The sequence below is a fragment of the Arachis ipaensis genome, chromosome B05 (assembly GCF_000816755.2).
Source record: "Arachis ipaensis cultivar K30076 chromosome B05, Araip1.1, whole genome shotgun sequence".
NCBI classification, from domain to species: domain Eukaryota; kingdom Viridiplantae; phylum Streptophyta; class Magnoliopsida; order Fabales; family Fabaceae; genus Arachis; species Arachis ipaensis.
In genome coordinates, this window is record NC_029789.2 from 14,192,913 (window position 1) to 14,209,557 (window position 16,645).

The 16,645-nt window shown below is 32.5% G+C and overlaps 1 protein-coding gene and 1 long non-coding RNA gene across 3 annotated transcripts; both read right to left on the reverse strand.

Annotated features, from left to right (window-relative positions):
* Positions 11,668-13,333, reverse strand: LOC110262749. Its single transcript, XR_002347735.1, has 2 exons — positions 13,174-13,333; positions 11,668-11,797 (listed from the first exon to the last, which is right to left on the reverse strand). It is a non-coding gene; the product is annotated as an uncharacterized LOC110262749 (long non-coding RNA).
* LOC110262750 lies at positions 13,394-14,039 on the reverse strand. 2 transcript variants are annotated; one of them, XM_021103465.1, is made up of 2 exons: positions 13,651-14,039; positions 13,394-13,488 (listed from the first exon to the last, which is right to left on the reverse strand). In XM_021103465.1, exons 1-2 carry the CDS (start codon positions 13,999-14,001, stop codon positions 13,435-13,437), a joined length of 405 nt encoding a protein of 134 aa, XP_020959124.1. In that variant the 5' UTR covers positions 14,002-14,039; the 3' UTR covers positions 13,394-13,434. The 2 variants fall into 2 exon arrangements, with proteins under 2 accessions (XP_020959124.1, XP_020959123.1); XM_021103464.1 differs by having other exon boundaries at positions 13,399-13,488; positions 13,604-14,039.

The following is a 16,645-nucleotide window of genomic DNA, read 5'->3' on the forward strand; positions in this document are numbered from 1 at the left end:
TTATAAGTTCACCTTCTTATTCACCTTATCTTCTATGTAGCTAAATGTAGCTCATTTTGATCTATTAACTACTGATGGAAGTCTAAGATATTTGTCCTGAGTTCCCACATTTAGCACCTGTAAGAGTTCATACAGATTGTTGCTTAATTTTCGGGGAGTATTTTGACTAAAGAACACCAAAAATTTGTTTAAGTTGACAATTTGGCTGCTGATCTCACTATACTCCTGCAATATTCGAACAAATTTTGACATGTTTGGGCTATAGCTTTGCTAAATAGGATTGAATCATTAACAAAAAATAAGTGACTGATTGTCGAACATCTCCTGTTTAGTCTTAAGCCAATAATCTCTCCTCTTTGTTCTCCCTTGTGTAGCAAATGGGACAAACTCTCTGCACAGATAAAAAAATATAGGAAAAAGAGGATCTCTTTATCAGAGTTCTCTTGTCGGCTTGAAAAAGTCATGTGAGTGACCTTCCACAGTAACAAAGTATGAAACCATTGTAAAGCATTCCTTCAACCAATCAATCTATTTCTCGCAGAAATCAAATTTTCATAGTGTCTCCCAAACAAAATTTCATTCTATCCGATCATAAGCTTTACTCATGTCTAGTTTAACGGCCAACTCAAAATCACCATATTTCTTATTCTTCAAATAGTGCATAAACTCGTGGAGAATAATAACATTGTCACTAATGAGTTTTCCTTTAATAAAAATACTTTGATTCAAACTAATCACATTATCCATCATGAACTGTATTCTATGAATTAAGATCTTTGATACAATTTTATAAAAAAAATGTACTGAGGCTTATAGGTCGGATTTGGTTCACAAAATCAGCACACGTAACCTTTGGAATTAAACATATTTGAGTGTGGTTTAGAGATATTAAGAATTTACCTCCAAAAAAGAAGCTTCTAACTGCCTGGAACACATTTGACTTGATAATTTTTCAGTAAATTGGTAGAATTTTACTGTAAAACTGTCTTCTCCCAGGGAGCTATAAGGATTAATTGAAAATACAGCTTGTTTTATCTCCTTCTCCGTCATTGGTCTAACAAGGCTCCTATTCATCCTTCCATCCACCTTTTTCTCCAAACCTTCCAATGCCTCCATGGAGTCTTTCGGGTAAGAAGTATGAAAGAGTTGCTGAAAATAATTCTCTGCAATTTCACTAATCCCTATCACATCTGACTTTTGCTGCCCATTTTCATCTATCAAACTTTCTAACCTATTGTGTCAGTTTTGAGCTTGGAATTTTGAGTGAAAGAACTGTGTGTTTTGGTCCCCCCCCCCACTTTAGCCATTTAACCTTTGACTTCTCTTTCTAATAACATTCCTCTTTCTCAAGAGCCTCTTGCAATTCTACCTCCAATCTCAGAATTAGCACCTTATTCACACTTTATTCTTTGCTTTTTTCAGTTTCTAGTTTTTGTTTGAGTTCCGTAATAGTCTTGGATGAGTTATTCGGGTTAGAAGTTTGCCATTCAACAAGCTTATGCCGACAGTATTTAAGCTTGCTGAATAAGACAAACATAGCCGAACCAGAACAATTAAGTTGCCAAGCCTCTTTAACAATTCTGGCCACCTCTTCCTCCTCACACCATCGTTCCTAGAATCTAAATCTTTGCTTCAATTTCCTACTCCGCTGATCTGAATTAAGAATGAAGGGGCAACGATCAGATCCAATGTCTTCCATGTGCACCACGGACGCCCTTAGATGCTCCATTAGCCAGCTGTTAGATACGAGGCATCTATCCAATCTTTCTCGAATTAAATTCTTGCCAAATTGCCAATTACACCAAGTAAATTTACAACCTTCAAACCCAACATCTCTCAATCAGCCTTCTTCCACAAATTGATGAAAATTAGCTATAAAACTTGCTGATTTAACTCTCCCTCCCTCCTTCTCATGATGAGACAAGATAGCATTGAAATTTTCTATTACCGCATACCACTCCCCAATTGATTCTAGCATACTTAGCACCTTTAAATATTGAGTGTTACACATTTAATTATTACTATGCAATTACTGTTAATCACTGTCATACTAAGTCTTGTTCTTAAGGTTGTCATACCAAGTAAAATGAATAAAGAACTCACCCGTGTCAATCACTATCACCTGAACACCTGATTGCCAAGCCAAATCCAAGCCACCCATTGTTCCTTAGGGATCAACACAAAAAAAAATTACCAAAACCCAATTTTTCACATTGTTTTTGAACGGACAAAGTGCTATTTTTTGTCTCACACAAGAACAATACTTCGGAAGAATGGGATCTTCGGATCCCTTGTATGTTGTGAACTACCAAGGTTTTTTCCAACCCTTGGCAGTTTCATATCATCATCTTCATGAAATTTGGTGCCATTTGTGGGTTGGCACCCTTCCCCATTTCAGCAAACACCATTTCATCTAGTCTCTTGTACTGCCATTCCTCCATCCTTTCTATTTCGTCTGTCCCTCTCTTGATACCCACCATATTCATTATAAGTGTTTCTCCCCCTCTTGCAAGATGCTTGAGTTTTGATTTTTTGTTGTTGCTGCTTATTGATTTATACGTTTTTTCCAAACCTTTGGAATAAATCACCTTAGTTACATCTATTGTGTTCTGCCTATCTTCTTAGTTCTGATCAATGCGTACAATTGAAAGTGCCTCTTTCTCACCTCCTATTTGATCTCCTGCATTTCATCTTTCTTCACCCTGGATATTAGTAAGGTTCACCATAGTTGTGCTTTTTCCTCCTGCCATTACCTCCCTGCCCTCCATTCCACCCAATCCATCAACTTGTTCACAATTATTCTTCTCTTCCACTGATAATGCTGCCATACTTCTAAGCAAATTAACTGGTGTAGGTCTTCGCATATGGTTTTTGTTGTAAAAAGTGTTGGACTTGCTGTTGGGATTCAAGTTCTCCTTTGTGGGTTCTATCTTCTTCTCCAGTTGTTCTGCTCTTAACCATTCCCCCCAACCTTCCTCCATAGCCTCTCCATTGGATGAATTTAATACTTCTTCACTACAGTTTCTTGATTCATGCCCCAGGTATCCACATAGTGAGCAGAGCATCTTATTCTTTGGTATTTCATCAGCTGCACTTCCATGACTTTTTTTATCTACCGTCATGGCAAAAACCCTTCCTTACTGCTGTGGCATAAATGGATTCTGCCTGTCCTTCTTAACTAGACAGTTCCTAGCCATGTGTCCTTGCTTACCATAGTTATAGCAAGCTCTCATTTCGGGTTGACATGGTCGATTCCCATGGTTAATACCACACTTATTACAAGCAAGTTCCGCTTGAGCTCGTTGGGTTTGTCTACCGTTATTAAAGCGAGATTGGAGATTTTAGTTCTGCAAGTTCCGATGTTGCGCCTGACCGTTTCCTTTAAAATTTCTTCCTTGCGGTGCTAAAATTCAATTGAAATTCCTCGAGGGAAAATCACGACTATTCGCTGGGGCTGTTGCCAGTCGCCTCGCAGCCAACTGCCTTTTGTTCACTAGCTCAGCAAAATTCCAAATCTCCATGGGTCCTACTGAGGCAAGTAGCTCCTCTTTAAGTCTTCCTTCATACTTGATGCATTTTCATTTCTCGATTTTCGCAAGGACCCCTTGACACACTTTGAAAAAATGACACAAATCTTCGAACTTTCCAGTGTACTTAGCTACAGTAATACCCCCTTGTCGTAGTTGCAGCAACTCCAGTTCATTAGTAGTGCAGGTTTATGGGGGAAAATACTTCTTATAAAATTACATCTTAAAGCTTTTCCACAAAATTTCAACACCTTCTTGATTCAGCAGTTGGTGCACTTCCTGCCACTAATACTGTGCATCTCCTTTTAGCATGTAAGTAGTAAACTCTACATGTTGCCCTTTTGGGACGTGTTGCACTTGCAAGACCATTTCTATATCTTGGAACCAGTCATCTGCCTTAGAGACACTAGTAGTTCTAGAGAATGAAGGTGGAATGACCTTGACGAAAGATGCTAAGACCATTGGTCTATCTCTATCGGGTGCACCATCCTCGTGCCCGTTTCCATTCTCATTCCCGTTACTATTTCCATTCTGCTATTCCAGGCATTTTATAACCCAATTCGTACCAGCAACATAATCATGCATAGCCGTAGCCATAGTGTTCATGGTTTTGAATAACACAGTTGGGTCTATAACAGACTCAATGTGTGGAAGATCACTCTCTGATGGTCATGCTTGTTAGCAGCCATGATGGTCCTATTAACACCAGATGATCAATATTGAAGTGATTAGTCTTAACATATTCAAGTATAGTGCTAATAATCCCACAATGAGTGCATGCATGCAATCATGTAGTTATATCACGTGGATATCCTAGGTAGCATAATTAAAGAAAAAGGCAAAGTATGCAGTAAAGCATAGTCAGTCCAATCCCCTGGCTCTACTAAGGATGAACTGTTCTGATACCAAATTGTAACGACCTAATTTTCAATATGTCGTGACAAATGCCAGTTGTCAGGTGTTACCATCTGGTTAAACCCTAAGACTCTAAACTATATATTATTTATATTAATATGAGCCTGTAGTGTGAGCTAAATGCACGAGTTTAAGCATGAGTTATATTGGATTATATCGGCATCTTCTATGATAGTTTGGCATATAACACATTTAGAAATAAAAGCAGAAAACACATATAGATATATCACATAGATAAGCTCAAAGGCCGAGTTTCATACAAAGGTTTTCATAGATTACATAATAGATTGATAATAGATAATATACATACAGACTCATATACTAAGCACCGAACTCCAGCTTCACACAAGCATCCCTAGACTGGAGTTAGGCTACTAATACAAAAGATCCTAATCCCTCATAAATTGTACTAAATGCGAGGGAAAATATCCTATACTATTATCTAGCTATGCTCCTCCGATGTGGTGAACTGCTATGGGCTAGAAGTCAGATCAATGATCATCATGTCCTCCCAAGATGGAGTAGTATCAGATTGTGTCTCATTGGAAGGAGTCAGCAAGAAGCCATCACACATGACCAGTATGACGTTCTCTCCATAAGAACTAAACTGAGCATCCATCGGCTCCAAGGGCTGATAATCTAGGCTCCACCAGTGTCAAAGGCTCAGGTGTGGGGTCAAACCAATCAGGATAGATAGAATGGGTGTCGAAAGGTGTCTCTAGTTCTGGCTCTGTCTGATAGAAGTGATGTGGTGAAAAAAGGGGATGAAGATCACCAGGGTGTAACTCAGATAATAGGAAGTCGTTCCGAAAGCATGTACATCCGCGTACTCAACTCGGCCCACAGGAAGGTGCTTCCCCATATGGGATCATCGTAGCGGGCTAGTAGATGATACTCAAAGAAGATGAATCCCGATCCCATCTGCGGTTTGGGAGAGAAAACGGGGTGAGAACCAAAGATTCCCAGTAAGGAGATAACGTAGAACAAAGAGGTTTTCATGCTAACCTAAGTTTTAATTGGGAACTAGGGGTCTTTCATACTAAGTTTTTATTTACAACAGTTGATAAAGGATATAAAGAAACAAAGAACAAATATATTGTAAAGCACAGATATCAATAAAAAAAACACACACACACATTCAATCACATAGAAATGTACAATCAAGTATGATGCATGCCTCATCCTAGTATAGGCCATGAACTCATGTGTCAATTTTCTACCCACTCCCGAAATTACCCGAACAAAAGTCCCGGATATGGTTTTCCAGCCGATACACAGTCTCACATAGAAGTCGTGCCGAAATAAAGGGCGCAATCTCACACAAAAGTTGCGCAATAAACAAAACCCAATCACAAAGTCAGAATGTTTCTTCGAATCGAAAAATAGCTCAATGGGCGTTAGGTATCACCGTCTCCATCGAGTAATTCTTAAGTGGGTGTCCTTACCTCACTGGCTAGGCGATCTCATCTCCGCACTACCAGGTGGCCAGCTCGCAATCTTGGGTCTTTTGCTTCTTTGGGGTACAGTGCAACGGTCTTTTGCTCTCCTCGCTCACCCGTACACTTCCATGGTATAACTCAAGAGTTTTTCTTCTCTTAGCTTCACAACCTCCAATACCATGTTACCCAAGCTTTCATGAAGTTTCATAAGTATTTTATATTCTTATTTAACCATGAAGCGACACTCTACTTTATTATCATTATATCTTTTCATAAGGACCATTTAACTCGTAGGACTTACTTATTAACCATTTTAGACCTTACTTCCCTAACTATCTGATGTGGATTTTATAAAACCACAAAATATCGGCAAGTACATCGAATCATATCAAGTAATATCACGGTGAGTGAGTTATCGTTCCCACGAGGATTAATGGACTAAGCAACAATGATCAAGTGATTATTCTAGTCAGGTATTTCAATTTCTCTTTAACCTAATTAATCACTAATTTAAGACAAGAGATTAAGCACATGCACAGATTCAAAACCACACAATTCTCCAGCCCTAACCCTAGATGATTTACTCCTCTTATCAAACAAGTTTTCAAAACTTAGAGAATCATGAGAATAAATTTCAAGCTTAATTCTAACCCACAACCTTCACAGGGTGATTTTAGAATTCAATTTAGATTCAAACTATTTTTCAATATGTTCAAATCTTTGTGATGAAGAATGAAACTTAATTATTAAGAAACATCAATGCATAAATCAAGAATAGAAAAGCAATAACATTAATCCATAAGGATCAACAGAGCTCCTAACCTTAATAGAGGAGATTAGTTGCTCATGCTGAGAAAAACCAAATTAGGGTTTAAAAAGTGTGCGGGAGTGACTGGATATGTTTCAAGGTTTCTAAAAATCCATCAAAATACCTCTAAAAACTAATTAATTCAAAACCTAAATCAAACTTAATTAAAACCAAATTAACTAATATTTTTTTCTTAATTAACTTCCATAAAGCAAAGATCTTCCAATCGAGGCCCCCTCTAGCAAATCTTCATTAATTCATGAGTTTGCACTCCCAGGAGACTTGGAGAAGCCCATGTATAACCTGGAATAGTTCACGTTTAACTTGGGTGAAGAAGAGGCTTGGATGTGGGAAGACTTGGTTGGACATGTAACATGGCATGAAGGAACGTTTAACATGTTGGGTATTGTGGAAAGCAAAAAAAAAAATATCTATACTTAAATTTATTATATTTGTGCCCCCAAAGCTAAATTTTTTTAAGTCCATTACTAAGCACAGAGATTGGATACTATACACCTGAAATATGTAATATCTTAAAAAATATATCTGGGTGCACCTGAGATAGGGGTGAACACGGATCGGATATGACCAAAATCTCGATCCGACTCGCACTAAAATCATCAGGTTGGATCAGATCCAATATCCGCTTTTTAAAGTTTGGATCCGATTTGGATATTTGTGATCGAATCGGATATTGGATATATCCGCAAAACATAAAAATATTTTTAAAAAATGTATTTTTATTAAAAAAATCAATAAAATCACTTTTTTCTACTCTTTTAAACATGTTTACTCCTAAAATGTTATTAAATATACTTTTTTAAAATAGCAAAATAAAATAATACAACATATATGATAATTATTAGTTGAAATAAAACATAAAAAGAATTTTTTTTTGCGAATCCGCGGATATGCAATCAAATCCGATCCATAAACATCCCTAACTCGAGATATGTTACATCTATGTAGATGTACATATGTACGTATTATGCACGCGAGATAAAGCCAAAATGAAATTAAGCACAAAATTACAAACTTCTTAATTTAAAATTTAGATGTATATAATTAAAATTAACAATTTAAACTTGTATTATTATATTTATATTTTAAAAAAAATTAAAAATTAATTAGGCAATACCTCTAATTGACCATACAAGTATAATAATATAAGTACATTTATTTGTATTGAATTAAATAAAGTTATTAATTTGAATTATATCTATCTAAATTTTAAAGTTAATAATTTTATAATTTTAAATTGCTTGAATAAAATTATATGAAATAAAATGAATATGTTTATCTCAAGTACACTGGGTGAACTTTTTATTTTTATTTTTTTTGGTTTTATCTCGGGTATGTTTTCTCAAGGTGTTACACATTTTGAATGCACAGTACCTAATTTTTGTGTTTATTTATATTTTATTATTTGTACTCGAAAAATGTAATAATAGTGTAAAAACATAAATATCTCAATAAATAATGTATTTAAATAATTTAAAAATAAATAATATTAATATTGTCAAAGTATATATACTCGTTAATATTTTAATTAACTATTTATTTTGTTTAAAAAATTAAATCTATAAATCTCACAATGGTTATGAGATTTAAAATTATACTTTAACAGTATCATAAATTCATGTCTCATTGTTGACATTATAGTTGACCTGTTTAATGAAGCAAAGTTAAGGTTTTATTATAGTGCATAATTTTTTATGTGGGAATAATCTCTTTATCACATATATAATATATAATAGGACACAACTCTTGTTTTCGAGTGGTTGGTTCATTCGTTTGGATTTAATCAATCACAACAATAAAAATTATTTTTACTGATAAATTTTTAATCGTAATTACATAATACCATTATATATTTTATTTAATTTATGTTTTTGCGATAATTATAAATTTGTCGTTATTACTATATGTTATAATGACAATTATATAATTAATGTTAAAATTTTTTAGCGACAGAATATAAGACGGTTAATGTCTAATTGTCGAAAAATATATTAACGGCTATTTTATTGTCACTAAAAATAAAATAAGTTACCTTAAAAAAATAAATTTTCTAGTAATACAGTAAGAATATATATATATATATATAAAGATACAACTTAACATACCTAATTTAGGCAATATTTATAATAGCAAACCATAATATATATCCATTATTTCAAGATTAAACAATTGAAAAACAAACATTAAATTGAATTGAACCAATAGGCTAGTAACATAAACCCAGGATCAATACAAATAATATAAAAGATCATCACATTGATATTAACTTTATTTAGAATATAGTCATATAAATTTATAACAGATCAATGCATTTATATTATTATTATCGCCAAAATATTCCATTAGAAGAATCCTCCGAAGCCATTGTTAAATGGATTATTGTGGTATGAAAAACCAAAAAAGCCTCCACCATTGTTATGGTTAGAATTTGAATGGTAAAGATAATTTTTAGTGTCGTTGCCGCCGCTACTTCTCCCAACACCATTTCTATTACTTGCATCATAGAGAAATAGACCATTATATTCTTGTTGGTGTTGGTATGATGGATACCAAACAGGGACATTCTGGTTACCAAATCCTCTCGTAGCGTCAAAAGGGTTGACACCGGTAGCAAAGGCTATGTTGAAAAGTACTCATACTTCCATGAGTAAGGTATGGGCCAATAACTCCAGGATTAACTTGAACCATGGTTAGATCTATTTGAAAAACAATTAAAACAAGTTACATTGAAAAATTGAACATTTATTATTAAGATAAAGAGGAGTTCTAGGAGGCCAGCACTTTTGTTAAATTCTGGCCAGCACTTAACCATCAAAAGAAAATTGAATGATTCTACACCATTAGATGTAATCTCACACCATTAAAAATATCATTGATGGCTAATTGATGTTTAAAAACTACAAAATCTGCTAGCCTCCTAGACTTTCTATAAGATAAAATTGACCAACAAGATTAACTTTGTTTAATAATAAAATTTATCAAATTTGTTAAATAATATACGAATTTATATATTCTTGTACCTTAATTTAACAATGGATTTTGCTTAATTGTAGAATCTACAAATGCAAAATAGAAAGATAAAATTTTGATATTTTAACTAACAATTTAAGGTTTTAAAGGATTTTATATAGATCTCTTTAGTGTATGACACTCGATTATGTCCTTTATCTATACAAAAAATAAAAAGTTATTATAACTCTAAAAGTTAAAATTTTAATAAAAAATATAAGAGATCTATACTATATGATCCATACCTATTATTTCATAGCTAAAAAAAATTCTTATTATAACTCCAAAATTTAAATTTTGAGCAAAAAACATGAGATCTTTACGAATATGATGCAAGTATCTATTTCCTTTTCAAAATAATAGTTGAAACCAAAATCAAATCATTCAAAATATCCAAAGTTAATATAACATTAATTAAGAAAGAAAAAGAAAGCTTACCACCGTGATAAAATATAGGTGCCACACTCTCAGCTGCTGTCATAACTGCTGCCTGATTTGCAATAATCTTGAGTGAAATTTGATTTTTCAAAGTCTGCTGGAGAAATGAAAAATTTTTTTTCAACTCTTTATTTTTTCACAACTTTGTCCAATCGTATCCCACCAATTGTTGGTGCTGTTGTCATTTTTAATTTTCTTTAAAACATTAGAAAGAGTTTCAGCTCGTTCTTTCTTAGCATTTAATCGATCCACAAGTGAATCGTTCTTTTTAACGAGATTCTGCATGTCCATCCTAGACATTTCCTCCATGATGTAACCAAGGAACTGATTACTACCTTGAGGTTGTTGTTCGTTTGAGAGAGCCATTTTTATTGTCTTTAATGAAGAATCGCCATAGCAATAGGCTTTTCCACTTGAAGAATATATGATCAAATCAACAACAGCATCACATAAAGATTTTTATTTCATTTGCCTTTTTCAGTAAGCCGTCTTTTCTCTTTGTAAAAGCGATTTGAAAATTTTTCTTATTCTCAATCCTCTTTATATCTCTCTTTTGTCTCCCTTTAGTTTTCTTGATCATTTCACCACCATTCTCCATTTTCAAAACTAGAGATTAGTAGTAACTTAGTGTATGTGACGTGAGTAGTATATAGTATTGTGTAATGATAAAGACTAATGTGTTTCATTATGTTTATATAGACTAATAAATATTTAGGATATTTAATTTTTATTTTATATTTTGCATTATTTATTTCTCTCAGATAATTTATTATTGTTTGATCTTTGACTTTCTAATAAGAACTACTCACACAGATATCAGATACAAATATATGGTGATAAAATCAGAGATTAAAAAGTCTATAATATAAAATTTAAGTGAGAAATATTCTTTTAAAAAATATATTAACAATCCAAACAAGAGTAAAATACTATTTTACTTTCTAATGTATGGGTTAAGACCAAATTTTATCCCTAACGTTCTATTTTTATCCCCAAACATTTTATTTTAGTCTTTTGGTCAAAATTAAAATTTTTTCTTCCAAGAATACCCTTTTCACCTCTATTTTTAGCTCTTTTTTTTCTTATAGTTTTGTCATTTTCACTCATAGATCACTATAATAGCTACTATGAACAATTATGATTTTTGTCGTTATTTAGAAGAAAATTCTAATGAAAGAAAGGATATTTTTTAAAGGAAAATTGATTATTTTGACCAGATGATTAAAAGAGGACGAAATAAAACAGTTGAGATAAAAAAAATAGAATGTTTCAAACATAAAGACAAAATTAAGACTTTACCCTAACTATCAAATGTCACGCTTCCGGCTGCGCCACTCTGATAGCTCGGGTATTACGACGACTTTTAAAATATTTAATACTAAAGTATGAGCCTGTTTAAAATTTAAAACCGAATATTCAGAATACCTATCCATACGTTACAGTACAGATTACACTACTTATATATATACATACATACATACATCATACCAAAATACAAACCTTCACATAACAAAACTCCTATCCCTCTTGCAAAAGTTATAATATTAATGGCGAGGGAAGAGTAATAATAACTAAACTAAAACATCTTCTATTGCATAAGCTAAACACAACTACTCTTCATAAGATTCTTCGTCCGTTTCCTGAAAAGAGAAGTCTGTAGGGGGGTGAGAACCTACCCACATGGTCTCACCACAGATTTTCAGAATTTGTTATAAGAAGATATTTAATAGGTAAACTGTTTTTCAAACTCAGTGATTAAGTATCCGAAAATCCAAAACACAATTTTTCCTATAAAAGAAAATTAAAAGTTCCCTAACAGTATGAATGATCAATCTGTTCCAAACATAGGTTCATTAAGTCTATGCTGAACCAGCTTGATTTTTCATACTTTACTAATAACTCAATCAGAAACCAATAACAGTCTTCAACTCAGCGACTCAAACAATTCCACAACCAAATCATCATCTCATCATCATTATCCAAACTCAAAGGTACCACAACAGAAACAAACACAGGCAAAACATACAAGAAAAACACATGTATAGATTGTAGTTACAACAAATAGCTCAGATAGCAGTTAATAACAGTTAAGCAATTAGGCAGACCCAAACAAATTCAAACTCAAGCAAAGCATACAAGTGCACATGATGAATGTCTATTCTATGACTGTTGATATCAACTGTCGGTTACGTAGCCATCCCGACATGTTCTCAAGCTCAAATATATACCATGGGAAAAATCCCTAGGCTGACATGGGGAGAAGAGACAACACCCCAAACTGACATGAGGGAGATAACACCCTCAAGCTCAATATATTCAATCATTTCTCATAATTATTAGTTTCATTTCCGATACTAATTCATATCTCATTTTCACATTCATCCTCATTGTCATTCAATTATTCAAAAATCATACTCAAAAATCAATCTTCACTCTCATACTCATTCTCATCATACCACTTGTTAGTTTCTTCAATAATTCAGATTCAAAATATAATTCATTCTTTTCTAAATAAATCAAGCACAAAACGTAAATTTTTTCTTCATAATTCCCAAAAATCAAATTGTAAAATCCTTGCAAATCTAAATCTTTCTAGATAACCATGTTTAAACAAAGTCTCCAATTTTTATAAAAATTTGGACAGCATCTCCTCTAAAATTCGAACTATGCCACCCTTGCAGGCCAGGTCCCATCAAAACCCCATTTTTCAACCCATTCTCAACTAGTTTTCAATATCAAATCCTTTTCAAAATCAAACCAAATTCCAACATTAAACATCTTCTAGTAATTCAAGGAAAATCAATTCAATAACGACCAACTTAACAAACCGAAATAGCAAATCAAAATAACTAGCTTCCTCAATAATTCAGTAAACCAGTCAAATAAATAATCACAACCATCCAAATAGGTCAATTCAATTCATAAAAATCATGTAATTATAAAAATATATTTTTCATACTATTATCGACTTATAACAACTCTTAAAAGTAAAATGAATTTAAGAAAACACCCCTACCTCGACACGTTCAAACCACAATCCAATTGCCTCATGAAATTCCTTTCCTCTCAACCCGAAATCAATGGCAACTGAAACCTCAGCTCTGCTTGCTTCCTCAAAAGCAGAACAGCCTCAAACATGACGTGTGACCTCGGTTTCTAATTCCTAAAACATCAATATCGTGGAAACCTCAAAACACATAACAGAAAACCAAAGGCGATGATTTTGGGATAGAGACACTTACTGGAATAAAAGAACGACGCGCCAGCCACCCGAAACTTAACCGGTAGCAGCTCCGATAGCGGCCAGGAGCTTCAGTGGCTCAGCAACAACCTTAATTTTTGACATGCAAACCCATAAAATTAACTACAACATATATACATCAAAATCCTTAACCACAGATAGCTAGAATGATTACAGAAAGAGCTTCAAAGCGCGGGCAACTCACTGTAAAAAGAAGAAGGATAGAAGTGGAGCGGCGGCTCCAATGGCGACCTCTGGCAGCGGCGACGGAGACAGCTTTACAGACGGCGACGTGGTTTGGCGATGGGCAAACCGGCGGTGACAGATCTGACGTGCGTTTCCTCTCTCTGTGGCTGAGCTACCTTGCGGTTCTGTTTCCTCCCTCGCGTGTCCTTCTCTTGTGACGGAACAGTGGCAGCGACGGCATGGAGCACGGCACGGCGGTGGTGATGAGGCGTGGTGAAAACCAGCGACGACAGTAACGACGTGGCTGACGGCGATGGCTTCACAGACGGCGATGGCTTCACGGACGGTGACGCGACTGACGGCACGACTCCCTCTCATCGCGGATCTGGCGGCGGCAGCAGCGCGTTCCTCCCTCATCCTCGGATCTCCTTTCTTCTCTCTCCCCTTTCTCCCTCTTCGTGCTTCCCCTCTTCCCCTTTCTTTCTTTTATTTCTTTTCCAATTGCTGTTAGGTTTCTTTTTGTGTGTATTGAGTGTGAGTGTGTGACTGTGGATGAGTGAGTGAGGGGTGTGGCTACTGTTTGTGTGTTAGAGGGTTAGGATAGAAAATTAGGTTTAAGCAAAATTAGGATTAGGTTAGGGTTTAGTGTTTTGGAAGTGTAAATTAAGGTTTTGTTTAGAGTAAAATTATTAATAAAGTAATAAAGTAAAGTAATAATTTAAAACCAAGTTAAATATAAAGTAATTATCTTTGAAATACCATTGAATTATTAACTTGAAATCTATCTTCGAATAAATACTAATTCAATGAAAATTGATGATAATTAAATTAATTCTCCTTTATTTATAAAATAAGGTTAAAAATCTAAATATTTAAGAGTAAGATATATAAAATATTCACTATTTATTTATTTTCTTTTATAAGAACTCTAAATAATAAATAAGAATTTACTCAACTTATGTATAAAAATTTATAAAAATATAATCTTAAATAAATATAATAGATCATAAATAATTAATTAATAACTTTTCAAAATTAGGGGTCTTACAATAACCATTGTAAAATGGATTATTGTGGTATGGAAAACCAAAAAAGCCTCCACCATTGTTATGGTTAGAATTTGAATGGTAAAGATAATTTCCAGTGTCGTCGCCATCGCTGCTTCTCCTAACACCATTCCTGTTACTTGCATAATAGAGAAATAGATCATTATAAATATAAACTTTTTACGGCTATTAAAGTGGTCTTTATTGGCAATTATATAATTATTGTTAAAATTTTTTAGCGACAGAATATAAGACTGTTAATGTCTAATTGCCGATAAATATATTAACGACTATTTTTTTGTTTCAAAAAAATAAAATAAATTACCAAAAAAAATAATTTTTCGAGTAGTACAAGTGTCAGGAATTTAAATCTCTCAAGAGATTAGTTTTTAACCTATTAAAATGAAAGATATTGTAAGAATATATATATATATATAAAAGATACAACTTAACATATCTAATTTAGGACAATATTTATAATAGCAAACCATAATATATATCTATTTTTTCAAGGTTCAACAATTGGAAAACAAACATTGAATTGAATGGAACCAATAGGCTAGTAACATAAACCCATAATCAATACAAATAATATAAAAAATCATCACATTGATAGTAAATTTATTTAAAACGTAGTCATATAAAGTTATTATTTATATTGTTATTATCGCCAAAATATTCCATTAAAAGCATCCTCCGAGGCCATAACCATTGTAAAATGGATTATTGTGGTATGGAAAACCAAAAAAGCCTCCACCATTATTATAGTTAGAATTTGAATGGTAAAGATAATTTCCAATGTTGTCACCATCGCTGCTTCTTCCAACACCATTCCTGTTACTTGTATCATAGAGAAATAAATCATTATATCCTTGTTGGCAGGGACGGACCCAAGAACAACAATAAGGGGGCACTTGCCCCCACTGTGTTTTTAATTTTTTTTTAAAATAATATAATTATATATAATGTATCCCCACTTTAAATTTTAAATGACCCCATTATAAATAAATTAAACTCAATTAGTTAAAGTTTTAAATTTATTTTTTTATTTTTTTTTATTTTAATTATTATTTAACCTAATCAAATTTAGTTCTTGTGCCAATTACTTCTTTATTCTCTTAAACTCTCTTATTATTTTTATATTTTCAACCTTCTTTTTCTATTCCTTATCTAGTGGTCATCTTCTCTTCATCAAAAAGTACATTTTAAATTTTCTATTTTTTTATATAACTCTTTATGACTTTATGTATTTTTCAATTTCATTGTTTCTCTTTTTGATATTTTCAATTACAAATTTTAATTCAAACAATTATAGTTTAGGTATTAATCTAATATTTTATTTTCTTCATGACTTTATATATTTTATTTTATTCTCGATTTATTCATCTTAATTACTTATTTTTTATCTTTTATTCTATTATATGTACCTATGTTGCATATAAAATTTTAAAATGAACTGATTAATTTACTAATTTAGAATATATTTTTTATTTTTAGAAATAATAATAAAAAAATATTTTAATTACAATACATAATTAAATAGATGCATAAAATCTTTCATCTAACATTATATCAAAATTAAATTAAAAAATATAACAAATTTAATTATTTTAAAAAGAAAGAAAAAAATTATAAATTATGCTTCTATTATTTTATATAAACATACTTTTCATATACAGATTTAATTTTTCTAGTATTTATATATAATTCTAGTTTTAAATTATAAATACTAGTGTATTATTAGGTGCTACTGTGCCAATTGATTTAGTCTTTTATTATTAAATGTGTATAAAAAAATTAATTAGAAAAATAAGTTACCTATAATTTAATTAAATATTTTAAGTTCAAGTTTTAGAAATAAAAAATATTTTTTTATAAATTATATATAATGAATAGTATTTTAAGAATGAAAGTGTTCACTAACTCTTTAATTTTTATATCTCTATATAATTAATAATATTTAACAAAATTTATTTTAGTATATATATTTTTGCCCCCACTTTTAAAATTTTTTG

Coding starts and splice junctions, on each gene's coding strand:
- LOC110262750 (XM_021103464.1), bottom strand. CDS start 14,001: ATGAGGGAGGAACGCGCTGCTGCCGCCGCCAGATCCGCGATGAGAGGG.